General features: G+C 31.0%; 2 protein-coding genes across 4 annotated transcripts in view; one reads left to right on the forward strand and one right to left on the reverse strand.

Annotated features, from left to right (window-relative positions):
• Window positions 1–8,564, reverse strand: part of Nep3 (M13 family metallopeptidase neprilysin 3) — a 39,655-nt gene extending 31,091 nt beyond the window's left edge. The window contains exon 1 of the mRNA XM_085202132.1: window positions 8,387–8,564. Within this exon, the coding sequence (XP_085058258.1) occupies window positions 8,387–8,419 (33 nt within the window). The 5' untranslated portion in view covers window positions 8,420–8,564. The remainder of the gene's footprint in view (window positions 1–8,386) is intronic.
• Window positions 8,565–8,940: 376 nt separating this feature from the next.
• Window positions 8,941–16,197, forward strand: part of CRMP (Collapsin Response Mediator Protein) — a 40,252-nt gene continuing 32,995 nt past the window's right edge. For 2 of the 3 annotated variants that reach the window (XM_085202133.1, XM_085202136.1), the window contains exon 1: window positions 8,941–9,147. In XM_085202133.1, the coding sequence (XP_085058259.1) occupies window positions 9,106–9,147 (42 nt within the window). In that variant the 5' untranslated portion in view covers window positions 8,941–9,105. Of the gene's footprint in view, window positions 9,148–10,096; window positions 10,243–16,197 lie in introns of those variants that run through there. The other variant, XM_085202135.1, reaches the window with a different exon arrangement.

Genomic DNA, 16,197 nt, shown 5'->3' on the forward strand with positions numbered 1-16,197 from the left:
TTAATATAAGTATCATAATGTCTGTAATATAAAAATTGTTAAAACATTTCATAAATTCGAACACCATTTATAAAAATTACAGCTTTATCTGGTTATGAAAAGTCGTTTCCACAGCACATTTCCCTGTAAACCGTCAATATCCTGTAGCGGATGTGGAATTGTGCCAGTGAAGGCTATGTTATGATTAAACTACGGTTTTTCATTTTTTCCTTTCCATTTTTTTTTATAATGTATATAACGATTTACATAAATGAAATCTTTTTACAATTTTATTTTCCAAAAAAATTATTACATAGCATTTTATTGTGTAATTTAATATTATTGTTCAATGCCTCTGTGACGTAGTTGGAAATGATCTATACTAATATAATAAAGCGGAAGAGTTTGTTTGTTTGTTTGTTTGTTTGTTTGTTTGTTTGAACGCTAAGATCTCTGGATCTACTGGTCCGATTTACTATGTTTTTGTTTTGTATGAAAGCTGCATTCTTCAGAAGTGCTATAGGCTATACAGGGTGGAAGAGGCTGCGCTTCTTTAATTGAAACTGCATATGGGGTAAAAAATTTCAAACCCGAAGCTAAAGAAATTAATCAAGATGCCTCAACAGTTTGGACGTAGGATTTTTTTTTCATTTCACGATTTTTCTCCATACCTGTATTTCGTGTGACGCACACATACACATACTACTACAAAAATACTACTAAGCGTTGCCAAACTTCTACTTTTCATTCGTCAAAACAAAACCGAACGAGAAAGAACGATATCTCGCGTTCTTTTTCACGCAATTACCTATTTATTATAAATCTAAATAACGTTCAAGCCTCTTATTAAAATTGTTTAACAAAATCCTACTTTAAGTCAATTTATTATATCACCTTTATTATGAAATTATTTAGAAATACTGCATGGTTATTGAACCACCCACAAAGTTATATTCAAAATTTTTAACACACAAAATGATATTGAACTACGATAGATAGGTACTTACATTTAACATTAGTTTTACATCGTCGTTGTCGCATTCTCCTTTTACTATCACTAATATTTACATCATAAGTAATATTAAAAACTCAACATTTGTTTGAAATGTCTTAAAAAAATGTATGTTTTGATAGTACACTCAAATACTGACACAATAGTTTCACATTTGAGAAAAATACTCAGTAATCACATCATCACGATCACGAAACATTCATCACGATTTTAGAAATCCGATTAATGATAAAATTAATATTAAACAACATCCAAATAATTTAAAACACTTAATAATTATTCAACGTATAAAGTCGAACAAAATAATGTAAATACAACAGAACTTAGCCGTTCCGCGGCTAAGTTCTGTTCTCACACAGATAATTAAAAACATTGTAATAGTTGCCATTAACTAAAATACTTACCGAATATACTATTAAATTTTTTATTAAGATTTTCATTATTATTTATATTTGTATGATTATTTTGATAGAAAATCGTATAAAAATTAAATATTAAGCGAGTTTTATAATGTTACACGAGGACCTGCGAAAACTCAATACGAAATAAATTAATATTTAGTAATTATTTGTAAATAGTATTGATAATTTTATTAATTATTTTAATATCAAATCATGCGTAAAAAGTATAATCTACATTTATTATGAATTATAGTGTTATATTGCACAATCAATCAATATTAAAAATGAATTTTGTTATCTGTACAAAGACACCCCGCTCACGCCGCACCGATTACCGGGGATTCCCATAGAATCGGTGCGGCGCGTACATTCTGCGCAATAGTAGTTGGGTCGGACTATAGCTGAATGCTATTTACTAAACCATATAAATACAACGGGTTATGGGCCCAGACCACGTCGTAACAATAATAAAGAAGATTGCATCAATCGTAGAAAATTAGAAATACTGGCGAGATTAAAACAGCGTTACTTCACGCGACGCTTCGGCGTTGGTATTGAAATTTGGAGGTTAAGTTGCCGGGAAGGAATAAAAAAGAAAAACAAGCAAAATAAACAATCACAATGGAAAGGAAACAGCACAGTAATAAAACTGGAAGGAGTAAAAAATTGGAATGCTTGGAAGTTTCAAACCATAATACTACTACGGGGGGAAATTGTGTCATCATCATCTGCGTTTATTGTAAAAAGAAATGCTACAATTAAAAGAAATATTAAATGTTTCAAGTGTAATAATATGGGTCATTATCGAGCTGAATGTAATGTGGACAGAAAATGTAATATTTATTGTTAAAAAAAGTGAAAAAAAATGCTATTATTGTAATAATTTTGTAAACATGTTAAAAATGAGTGTTAGTTTAAAACGGGAACATAAAAAATGTGTTTGTAGTGCAACAAAAGTAAAATTAAACACCTAATAGAAATAATTCAATAAAAGTGTGTGTAAAGTGTATTCCTAAGTCTTGCGTTAATTTAACATCAGCTCGCCGCCGTTGCCTACATACCTACGCTAGTTGCTGCGACTCGATTTCTTGAATGAAGCGTGTGCGACGTTGCCGCTTTGACAGGTAAGTGTGTGAGTGATAATATAACACTTTACAAATGGCGTTTTTTTTAAAACGATTATTTTATTATTTATTTTGTTTGAAAAAATAACTTTTTCATTTTTGGAAATTATTTTTTTTCTGAATTATATTAGGCTTTTATAGAGTAGTTAAAACTGTGGTTTCATTTAAAGTGGTGCCGTCAATTCCACCCTGTATAACATTACATTACACATATGTACTAATAAATTAAAATACTTTCTAATTTGACATGCAATTTATTCTGCCATGTTAATAACAACCGTCGTTGCTAAGCACCGGTTTGCAAAGTTTCTTTGTTGTTTTAAGAAAACGTCACCCAAAATGAACTTATATTCATCCTTATAAAAATAAATATATTATATAATATTTAATAAATATTCTTATAGTTCAAGCAGGCGTAGCCGCGTCCGGGTCCACTAGTTATATATATATCTATATAATATTGAAGCGGCCGTTTCATGAAAATGTTATAACGGGCTAAGAAAATAAAATCATCGTCTCGTCAAAACAAAGTGTGACAGAGAGTTCTGTCAATTACAAATTAAAATAGTAATAATAAAATATTAATTAAAAGATTTTTTTTTAAACTAATTTATACGTATAATGTAAATAATGATTTCTTTATACTACGGCTACCATAACGAAAACACTCGCTACTTTTCTTTAGTTAAACAATTTAATTTCTTTATAAAATTACGCAGATAAACCATAAAACAGCAATCATTCCAGTTTACCCAGAATTCTTGCTAAATGTACAATTTAGAAACAAATTGCTTTTGCTTTGTTATACAAGCAGATGGCCCCAGCAATAAAATTAGAGCCGGTGACCTCGTGCCGAGGAACTGACGGCAGATAAAGAAAGTAAGTGGATTAGGAGGAGACAAGGACGATGTGACTTTGTAAACATCGCGCCCATGAATATTGGTCGAATAAAATTTCCATGGCTCTATATATTCTTTTTCTATTACATTAAACTATAACGGGACCAGAGATTAGGGCATAACCAAAACTACGGAATTTTTAAAATCTTTAACATTTAGCAGTTTCTTTGTAGAACTGAGGTAGTCATGTTTTTTTTTTTTTTCAGTTTCACGCTGTATCTCACAAATAGCAGGGTGGGTAGAACCTAGAATTCTGACAATCAGTTCTCCACTTTCTGCCCAATTTTCGAAGCACTGCAGGCGGAACTCAACGCCGCGTTTTGCCTTAAAAGAAGAAATGAAAATATTAAGACATAATAATTCATTCCCTCGAGTGTGGATCAAACCCACAACCGTCACGTTACAGTCACACCCTAGTGGCCCTGCGCCACGATGGCCTATATGATTTATAATTATTTATCATAGAACAAAAGCTTTTAATTAAAAGTATATTAAAAAGACAATAGCCGAAGCTTATCGAATTTGCGGTGGTCAATAACTCAATGAAATACGTGATATCGAGCCTGACAATGGCGGCTGGATATCTAAAGTGAAAATCAATATACCTGCCTATATCTTCTTGTGTTTAGGTATCGATTCTATCTGGGTAGAGTATCTGAGTGAGTCAAGTGCAGCTTTGGAGGTAACAATCGAGGTACCTTCTAAGGTTTTACATTTATAATCTTGGGAAGGCTATAATTTCATTATTTCATATTTAAAATTAATGAGTTGCAATAGAATTGTTTCGTCTATAGAAACTACTACTATACTACAAATTGGTGAATTTATGTAAAAATTATATAAAATCTAGCATTTAAATGATCTTTCTATTGAACTGTATCATATGTGACAATAGCCGTGCTGCTCCATAAAACATACGATGAATGTCCACAAGGCAATAGATTATACAAGCAAGTAACAATGGACTATAATTTAAAATACATACAATAACTTTTATGTCAAAAAACCATTTTTAATCAAGTTTCTTTTACATATATCTAGAGTTTATTTTCTTTATTTATGGCAAAAGGAAAAAAATAATGAGAATAATGAAGATGCTACAATGACATGAAGAAACGGATAATTGAACAAGTATAGTGTTTTAAAATGTTTGAAGGATTTCGTGTTGATTATAATTAAAATTACTGTAAAAAAAATTGTTGAAGATCTACTATAATTTCGCATTTAGACAAAAAAAATGTGTTTAATTTATTTAAACTATATATAATCGTCACCAGTCGTGGAGCAGAGGCAGTGTGATTGTAAAATAGACTGGTTGTGATGAGAACATGATGACACTCGAGAAAATGATGTATTCAAATTTATATTTTCATTTCTTCGCTCTGGTATCGAGACAAAGCGCGGTGTTGAGTTCCGCCACTCAACACGCACTGTCTCCGAATTTTAGCAGAAATTGGGGAACGGATTGTCTTAATACTAGGTTCCCTCTGCCTACCCTGCTGTGTGCGGGATACAGCGTAAAGTTGTAAATTGAAATTCGTTATAGTCCTTTTAATCACATGTTGGTGATGTTTCTATATCCTACAAATCCTTTCAGATTACGTCACTTTTATAATAATACACATAAGAAGTCACGGTACATGATTTCAATGACTACATTTTTTCCTGTAAGTTTCTGTTTTGGGTTTGCGTTATGTAATACTGCTAAGTAATTTTTATTGAGTTGGTTATATTTAATGTTAGAGACGACGTAAGAATGTCCCGTTTTTCGAAATGGTATAAATATTTTATCGGTTGAATTACGTCGATTTGTCGCGGTACACCCATATGCATTGCCAATCAAAAATAAACAAATGCAATCGTCCACTAAAAAACCGAAAGCGCCAAAATATTATTTCAACAAAAGAAATACAATAATAAATTGCCTGTTGAGCGCTAGAATTAAAAATCTAGTTTTAAAATTATTTATTTTATCGTAAAAAGTAAAAGAAATCATATTATCGAATAGCAAAGCGACTATATATTTGACAGACTCAAAAAACCTTTCCCCATCCCATGTCAAACCACATACTATCGCTATTACATTATCTTTTAATGGTAAATGCCTGCTATTGACAGATAAGCCATAGACCACAGATGAGACATGCCTGATGCCCTCTACAAGTCCATTTAGAGGGTTTAATGTAATTAAAGAGATATTAATAAATTGATTTTTGGCGCAGCGACACGGGTGTGCCTGTAACATGACGGTTGTGGGTTCGATCCCCACTCGAGGAAGTGAAATATTAATTTACTTTCATATTTCCATTTCTTAGCTCTGGTGTAGAGGCAAAGCGCGGAGTTGAGTTTTGCCACTCAACACGCAATGCCTCCTGAATTCGACGGAAAGCGAGGAACGAAAGTGTCTTAATGGGAACGGAGTACCGTAACACTTTGTTATTAGGTTCCCTTTGCCTACACAACTATGTCTAGGATACAATGTGAAGCTAAAACTACTTGTTCGTCATTTAGTCAATATAAACTATTTTTTAAATTGACATATCTAGAGTTATAGGGGACCTATCCCCTGAGATGCGATGTCCGATAGAGGCGAGATGACCTCCAAATCTACAATCAATGGACACGATTAGAATCAAAACTCGCATTTGTACAATGAATTGTGTATCGTCATACAAATTCAAATCAAAAACCACCAAGTATTATATGGTTTTTAATGATCATAGAAGCGTGTCGAACAACAAGTTCCCTTTACTGTAATAAATTTAATTTCTTACTTATTTTTAAAGTAACTAGTTCAAAATCTCCTATATATATGTATAATATTTATGGGAATGGCATGGGTTATTTTAAGTGACACTGTCAAAAAAATACTTAATTTCGTAGAATGACATAAATATAGCCATACCCTAGTGTAATTGCGGCACTAACGTTTAATCTTTATGGATTACAGAGGTCAGACGGCAATCGCGTCGTTTTTAAATTAGTCCGAGGCAATCCATTTAATTGTACTCCAAAAAACAATTAATAAAGTTACGTACTTAGTATAATACAGACTAAAATCTTACTTAGGCCCGTATTTATAAATCGCTCTCAAGTCTGAGATCGATTTTGAGATGCTGTTTTCATTGATACATATATAATTTATGAATGAAATATGTACTGTTTGTTGTTGTTGAGTTATAGTAATAAAAAATAAGTGATTTTAGATACAAATACCAATATAATAGATACTTTTTTTTATGTTTCACATTTTTCCGATGTTTCTAGGCAATATTGGAACAATATGAATGATAGTTTAAGTTGTACTTTTCGTTTAGAAATAGCTTCAATTATATACGATACTATAGTATATGGTTAATAAAGAAATAGATGTAATTTTAGACAGGCACAGAAATAATTTTGTTACAATTTAAATACATTGCAATATATAGACAGACGATCCTCTTTATAATATTATAACAGGGTTCAGTTAACACACGAATATAATAATACCCTCGAAAATTTGACAGATGAATGACGGGTGAGAATTATGAACTCAAACTTCAAATTAGGGATATCGGAAGTTATCTGACAGTCCATTTACCAAGGAAGGCCATATAACATCACTTACGTTACCTCGGGCACTTAGAATATGTGTCATACGCAACTATTAGTTATTTTAACTTGACCACGGGGGCGAAACCACAAGGAATACTTAGCTAGTGTTATACATACAGACATAATTTTATATTCATAGAAGCCCAAGGTAACAGGTAAAAACCACAAGAATCAAGAGATGAAATAAAACTAACTTTATAATATTATAGGCGCAAGACGAAGAAGATATTTTAATAACCATAGGGTTTTAAAAATAGATATTCTGTTGGAACATAGTATTTTGAAACACTTACGCAGATGTAATTTGACATATTCCGAAAATAAAAATATATTTAAAATTAACTTTACATGTGTTTTTTTTTATTTTTCACGCCATATCCCGCACAAAACAAACAGAGGGGTAGGCAGAAGGTATGTAGTGTTAAGACACTCCGCCTCATTTTGAGTTCTGCACTCATTTTGAGTTCAACCATTTTTCGAGACAGCGCATGTTGAGTGGCAACTGGTGGTACTTAAGTCTGCGTTTTGTCTACTAGACGTGGAGATAAATTAAATATAATCAGTTAATAGGAACTCAATAACTTCTCTATATTAATATTATTAAATATTTAACATTTACAGTAATTATTTAAGCATAAACGAAATTTTACAACTATTTCATACATAATTTTTGTATTTTATAAAATGTTCTAGTAAATTTATACGTTACATTGTATTCACGGTAAGCACCATAAGGCTTTGTCCACGACTCATACATTATGTAAATATGTGATAGTTTATCAGCAAGGGCCAAGGTTTCCAATGTCAGTATAATCCTTAGCTGCTACCTGATATTTATGATTTAATGTTTATAAATATATCGTCTTGGTTTGTTACAGTTATTTATGTTAATTGTGTTATTAAAAAAAAATAATGATTTACAAGAATGTGTTCAAAATTATAATTAATTAAATAGAATACCGAATCTTATAGATATTGTAAATAGATAAAATTATTAAATTAAGTAAGTATCGTAATCGTAAGATTAAATTATTAAAAAATAAATACTTATTGATATAATTCGTGCGTGAAGTTTTTACATTAAATTTCATAAATAATTTTATTCTTCAATAATTAATTTTGAGAATTTTTAAGAATTTTATTGAAATATATACTATAGGGGAAAAAAATGTAAATTTATATAATCCGTGAGCGCTCATCTTTATTTTTCGATAGCCATAAATTATTCGGTCATGAAAAAAGGAGCAATAATTTTTGTGATGATTTAAACTGCACTTAATATTCTCATCGTAAACACATTGCCGTAAAAGAATTTGTCTATTTCGGTAACAAAGCCAAAAATATATATGAAATATCGATATAAAAATATTTTACCGTTAATCCAGGCTTAAGATGTAGTGTGGGCATGGGTGCTAAAAGAATTTATTAACCACTTCACTATGCATTTACGAAATATAAAAACAAATGTCTTTTTCATTAAAACCTTACAGAAAAACGGGCGCGAAAAATCGGTATCATCAGACGCATGTTCCGATTGAATGTTTTGGTCGGGGAGAGTCGGCTATGTCCCAGAGTATCGACTTTTAAATTTTGTCACCAGCGCCATCTTGTACTATAATATATAACAACTTCGCAAAAATTTTTTGGTGTTGCTACTATAAAAAAATGTTTGCTTTTAATTTATATATTTTATTATTTAATAAAACATATATTTTAACCATATATGTTTTATTATTTAATAATAACAATAAAATATACTTCATTAAAAAAAAAAAAACGCTTACCATTATTTAATATTCATAAAAAATACTGCCATCTAGTTGAAAACGAACACACTAAAGTATATTTTAACTTGCAACAGTATCAAACGGACTGACCAATCAGCAGAGACAATTTTTTACGCATGCGTATTGGAGGGAAGTGTTTTGAATGAAAATATAACAATCAGTAGGTTGGTAAACGTTCATACTGTTGCTACGTACAACTTCATTTCTTCTTAAACAGATTTGCGAAAATCTTATCTGTTAGCCACCTACACGGGTTATAAATAAACTTTCGTGTTAAGTGCATATCGTGGTTGGATTTTCAGGAAAATGACTAACGCACCTGTTAAAAAAGTCCCCATCCATTTACAGGTACGTAACGGTTTCGCACTACTTGTTGTTTTTGCATTAGTTTTATATTTTTTCGCCCTTACAATATTCGTAGGTATATAATATTGAATTTGAAAATTTACTTTAAATGATATTTGCTTTATTATGTAGAAGCTCTGTGTGAACAATACGTCCGGCTTAAATTATTAGTGTCGGGAGAATAGTGACCCAATTTCATATGAAATTAGGTTGCCCGCCGGGGTGTTGGCACGCGCCATTTAAATTTTATTTTAATTAAGTCTTATTCTTTACTTTTAGTTAATAAAAACAAAATGTATATTAGGCAACGATGTTAAAATATTTACACGAACATTTTCTTATCAGTAGTTTATTTCATTTCACTTATCGCGTTTACGTTATTATAATATCACAAAATAACAATTCACAGTTATAAATTACTAAATAAATATAATAAGTTTCATTATTAACGCTATATGTAGGTATTTTAAAAATAATATGACACAAATTGAGTAATTTTTTCGTGTGGCCACACGGTCCGTTGGTTTTGGTAACAACTAACGATGTTATAATTATTTTTATCTTGCCATTTTAATTTACGTTGTTATAAAAACAACGTGTTGAATAAATTAGTCAAAGTTATTAATTTTTCATTCATTAATCTTAAATTTGCATTATATTTTTTTATAACATATAAAAAGAAAACTCAATACATAAGATAATTAAGTGATATTTGACCTATTCTATTCTATAGAATTATGTGTAAAAACAAAAAAATTAACACTTCAAATGTCCAGGGTGTGGGTGAACGACCCCACAACTCACCCAAGGGTCTAGGTTGGCAACAGAACGTGACATGCGCAATGAACCTACGCTTAGAGTAGATCGTACAAATGTGAGATAAAACAGGATTAGCTTTCATTGGAGGCTGTTTGCTTTGCTACTATAGTACTAAAATCACATTTCTTATATGTAAATGCTATTTTAAATATCATATAATATATAGAAAATTGTTTTTGTAAGAAATTTATACTGTAGTATAGGTATTTTCTATAATATTATAGTAAATCTAAATATATAATGTTAGGCAAACAAGATAAGAAGGTGCCGTGCATAATGGTAAGTCGATATTACTATTTATTAGCTTTGCTTACTTAAGCTTCTAAAACTATACACGTTTATGAAAGCTCGCGTGAAAAGGAGATAATATGGGAGGAATATTTTGCTGTACGGACTTACACCAATATTGTTTTTCATTTTGAGAATTTCATATATTTATAAAATAATTTTAGTACATACTACTAATAAGTTATTTCAAGCATCATCTATGCTACTGCTTTTGTGTGAGCCGTAAAATCGTACTCCTTTGCCCTTCCTGTGAAAATTTTCGGTCTCCTTCATATTCCCCAAGTTGTATACCAAACCAACCTGTACATACCAAATTTCAGCTTTTTACGAGGTCTAGTAATTTCGGCTGTTTGTTTTTTTTTTTTACTCACTCAAAAAGAAAATAAGAATTTAAGATAATCGTTCAAAAATAAAATAATCTCTTCAATCTAAATACGTATGTCGATGATGCTTAAAAATAGTACGCTGTAGGTTTTTTTTGAAACCTGTTATGCGGCGACATTTTAATATTACATACAACTATTACTTTACTTCCTCCGAAAGGTTCATAGTAATTGGTTAATAACGTTTTGATTTATTTATATTGCTTAAAAATATCAAATATACATTATAATTATAGTCTCGTTAATTCATAATTGAGTATAGATATTAAAATTATAAATATTCTTTAAAAAATGTTAGCAAAATTACAATAGCATCTATCTAAATTTTTAAACTCATTTATTTTTTGTTGTCTTTTTTGCTTATCTATAATATCTTCGTTTTCGACATGATGGTAATAAAAATGAAAATAGCGACTGTTACTGCATTGGTTATGGGTTTCCCGGTCTGGTTAGTCACGACGCAATTCCGGTTCACCTGTCCCCCAAATTATTATGTTCCCTAAATTAACAGTCGTCGCCGCCCTAAAGCTAGGTTTTTTGAACTTTTGCGCATTATGCACTCTGAAAAATATCCTTAAACTAAGTCTGCGCATCCGTCTGCAGCTAACTGCAGGACGGCCACGGTCATCATGGCCGTTCTTTACCGATAGTGAAGATCAAAGTGACATAGTGACTAGGTTCTTTCTTCCTACCACGTGATATCTATCTAATTGTCGCCCGCAATCACCTAAAGAGAAAGAAGAGCATGCATTTTATGACTTTTATCACTACATATTTCCATTTCTATCTTTCGTAGTTTCGACCGTTAAGTAAACAGGAGCAGTTTTTTCCTGTGCCCGTAGAAATTTCAACAAATCCTCCACCCCAAGGAAAATTGCTAAATTTCTTTAATTTCTAATCGTAAAATGTTAAAATCAATAGATGCTTGAACAAATATTATTTAATTGTATTCAGTTTTACGCATCGCGTAACAAAACACTGGTTCCCGACGATAACTTACGCTTTCCTTGGAAAGTTTCCCAGGTGAAATACTTTATGATAACCATCTGTGAGGGGAATAATAATGCAATAGTTAAAGTTCCTTAATTAATTTATGAAGTCAAGTTTAATTGGCGGCGCTTTTTGTGACTAACGGTAAAATTTATTATAGAGGAAAAGATTGTTTATCTGATAATAATAATTATAAGGTTTTAGTATGTTTATGTTGTTGGCATCATAGTGGCGTAACATTGTAAGCGTAAGGAACATAAAAAGTAGTGTCGCCTCTATTCGTTTTACTCAGAAGCGTGGAGAATAACGTGGTGATCAATGAGGAGTTTACATTGTTTAGTGGTAGCCACCCACTACTACTAGTAAAATCTAATTTTTTTCCGGTGCAGAAATTGAAAAAAACTCTTCCTCAGTGCTCCTTTACACGGGGAGTGTAAGAAGGTTCCTCCATGCAGCCTTTTAGCGTTCTGCACCGTAGTTTCGACGTTATTAACGATGATAGTAACGGAACAGTTTTACGTAATCATATAAATTAACATAACAAGTTGTAGTTAGTAGTAGTAGTATTTAGTTAAATAATATTAAAAAGAATCATCATTTAATATCACGAGGCCAGTCGTGGCGCAGGCGCAAAGTGTGTGACTGTAAATGCGACAGGTTGCGGAATCAATCTACACTTGACGAAATTAAATATTTATTTAAATTTATATTTTAATTTCTTCGTCCTATGTCGAGGCAAAGCGTGGCGTTGAGTACCGTTACTCAACACGCACTCCTCCAGAATCCAGCAAAAAAAATGGGAAACGGATTTCTTAACACTAGGTTCTCTCTGCCTACCCTGCTCTGTGCGAGATACAGCATAAAGATGATTTTATTTAATATCATCACACAGAGTAAACATAACTTCACGCATTATCAATAAAAAAGACAAAAGCTCTTAACATTTTACCCAAGTACTAAATATGTATAGGAACTGGGGTGAGGACGGTGTCGTGCAAAAATATTTTGCCTCAAGCTATCAAACACTTCCGTTTTAGCAGAAGGGGATTCGAAGGTCGTATGACACACTCAGCTGACAATTTTCATTAACTAATAGTAGGTATCTATTTTATAACTATAGATTAGACTATTCTGCTGCTATTAAACTATTGACTTTTGTTAGTGTGATGGACAGAAATTAACTAGAAATACTTGTTTAACGTAAACTACTAAATCTTTAGCTGAACCTAAGATTTTCTTTTTCTACATAGTTAAAAATAGAATATGTTCACAAAATATCTATCTCTAAGGATAGAAATTTCCTCAAGTGAGATTTGAACTCACAAATTACGCGCTCACACAGACAAAATGCCACTATACCAAGACAGTGTCATAAAAAATTGTTTATTTTTTAGCTTCACTTTGTATCTCGCAGCTTAAATTTATACTTACTTATTATGCTTCCCTTCTTTCCACAATTATAAACCTTCATACATTATTTTCAATCTGTTATTTTTAAACCAGTGCCAACAAACTTAATAAATTTCTTAAGAAATTATTTCTATTAGTTTTATTCGGCTTAACTTTAGGTCATTTCAATTTGAAAACCTCCTTTTCAAACTCAGTTAAAAACAAAAGACCACCAGCAAGATTAAAAACTTTGCACATTTTTAATAACCAAAGAAACGAAATCGACTTTCAAAGTAACCCTAAATCTATTTTAACCGCGGAGGGCCTCTCCCTTACAAAAGGCCGTAACAATGATTTATGTTAAAATGTTAAACTCAATCTTCACTCGCATCAATATTAACCGCTTCCATGAAATGGTTAAAGTATGGCTGTGGAAGGAAGTTTTTAAACAGTATTAACTAGAACAACTAGATGTATCCTAATACAATTTTGTATGCTCAATTACTGGGAAAACGGGTGATGCGTATGGCAGAGTCGGTGCTCTTAAATAATTTTGTGTCTATCTTTTAAAAAAAATATTTTAGTTAGATAAAAGATAGATGTGATACTGTGTTACTTTAGAGGTTAGAGAAGTTATTTTTTTGTATCTTCACGCCTTTTCACGCATATGGCGGAAGCAAAACGGCTTTGATCTTTTTTTTATGGAGAAAGGCACGGTAAACGAGCGTACGGTTCACCTGATGGTAAGTGATTACAATTGCCCTCGAACCCATGTAACAAGGTGCGTTACCGGCTTTAAAAAAAAATTCACTAATTGAATCCACAACTAACGTGTTTGCAATTGGACGCTGTACCTCACTGTACCTCTACCACCTTTTATATTTATTTTTCATGAATATTTTAGTATTCTATTTTCATTGTTCATTTTATTTCGAAAGTGAAGAGTTTCAGTATAAAAGCCCACAAAGTAGAACTTGTAATGTTTAAACTGTACTAAAACATATGTGTAAAAATCCTACGTACAATATATCTAAAGGAACCTAAGTGGCAATCTCAGTGTAAGTGAGATTGCGGGAAAGGGGTAGAAAATAGTAATGTTAGACCTCTTGCGGTGTATCGATTTTGTTGATAACCGCATTGTTATTTAATATTTATTTTATTGTTGATTGAAGTTTTCTAATTTCTTCATTATATATGAAATAACTTTCTTATTTTTTAATAGTATAATATAATTGGAATAAAAAGTAAAACAAAGAAATAATTGTAATGATTACAATTATGTACATATATTTCTTTGCTGTAAAGTAAAATATTTGACTCGACGAAGTTTAATAAACATAATAAATTATAATTAAACTATTGAGAAATTCGTATTATACCTTAGCAATGTATATGTTTTTTTAAATTTTTTTACTTATTTTCTAATCTCGATTTGCCTAATATTCCCTAAGATTCCTAGTTTTAAATAATTGAAGTGATAAGAAAATGATGGTTTTTAATTTTATTATGCGTTTTTATTCTACTTAGATAGGTATATGTACCTATTACCCCTCTGCGTAACAATTATTAATGAGCATATATAATGCAAAAAAAGCGATTTGTTTACCACAAGTAGGTAACTATAGAAACTGCATTAAATTTATAACACTATAGACGATATGTAAAGAACATCTGGGGCTTCTGGTGTGAAATAATATATGTAACCCAACCTTGACCTTAAAAGATAAAGAACTCGTTATAAGAAATAGATTAAATAATATTCTGTATTTTATACTGTATAAATAAATATTCATGCAAATATTTGGATATATAATTCAATTTAAGAAATCTTAACCGTCTTTAAATACCTCACAAACTAGATCTGTAAAGAATTTTAAAGAAATATCACAAAGTTTGTCGTTACAAAACATCACCCAAAATGAGCTTGCTTAACGCATCTCTCTAATGAAAACTGAAAATAATTTCATAAATATATTTCATAAATATTTGTATAGTTCAAGCGGGCGTAGCCGCGTTTGGGTCCACTAGTATTTATATATATTAATTTTATTAACTTTTCTCCATAAGCTTAACATCCCATTTTAAATTGGTATTCTATTCATGAGATGATGAAGTTCGCTTGTATAGCATAGACACCGCCTATGGGGAAGGGGGGATGGCTTCAATAAGAGCAGTGCAATGTGCTTTTGCGTTTTATTGATTTTTTCCCATGCCACTACTGCTGTGATGTTTAATATGTTGTTGGATGAAGATGGTATTTCTGTACGTACTGTATTTTTTATTAAATGAAAAGGAATATTTGAGTTAGGGTTTTATATAAGTGTTTAGGGATGGATATATGTTCTCGTAGTATATAAGTATAACTTAGAAACGTATAGCGAAACTGTCTTTCTGAGCGGTTGTAAATTCCTGTATTAAATTACTGATATTTTTGTATACCTACCGTTTGACAATTCAAAAATTATATACAAAATTCACTTTATACAATAATTATAATTTAAGAATCAAGTATATTAATTAAAATATTATTTCATTATATAAACGCATGTGAATGCATTTTATATCTAAGTGATATGTGTAGTGAAAATAATAATAAAATATCAATACATATTTACTATTAATATTTGCTTAGACGGCTGTCGTGGATAAATTGCTTGCCTAAGGTTGTACTGTGCCACATAAATATTTGTCTATTTCATTTAGTCGTTGAATGTAAATTTCTTCAAATAATACTTATTTTCAAAATATTATAACATTCTTAAGATTTTCCATCATGTCGACTATGCACGGTCTATAACACTTTCTTTACAAAGTAAAAAGCTGGAGGCTGCAGTCTTTAGAGTAAAACTTTCTTTTGTCATCTCGGTTTGTAATTTTCTTGCGCCGCCGTTAGCGACGTGTTACTTGTAAAAACCGTTTTGCGAGTCCATTATTAATTTACTAGAAAACTTTTAATACCGATATCGATTAACTAACTGATTGATGAAGTCAGTATCTTTATTAATAAGCTTAAGCATAGCTTATTAGTAAGAAAGCAGTAAATTAATGAATTATCAAATTCTATTATATAAGATTTATTGACTTTGTCTTCTGCATCCTGCGAGATATGAGGACATTTCAGATGCTGTCTTCAGATTTTTTTATTATAAAAAATCCAAATCTAATCTATTGAAAAAAAGCGTTG

The sequence above is a fragment of the Heliconius melpomene genome, chromosome 18 (assembly GCF_056956725.1).
Source record: "Heliconius melpomene rosina isolate 202511_hmr_F chromosome 18, ASM5695672v1, whole genome shotgun sequence".
Taxonomy (NCBI): Eukaryota; Metazoa; Arthropoda; class Insecta; order Lepidoptera; family Nymphalidae; genus Heliconius; species Heliconius melpomene.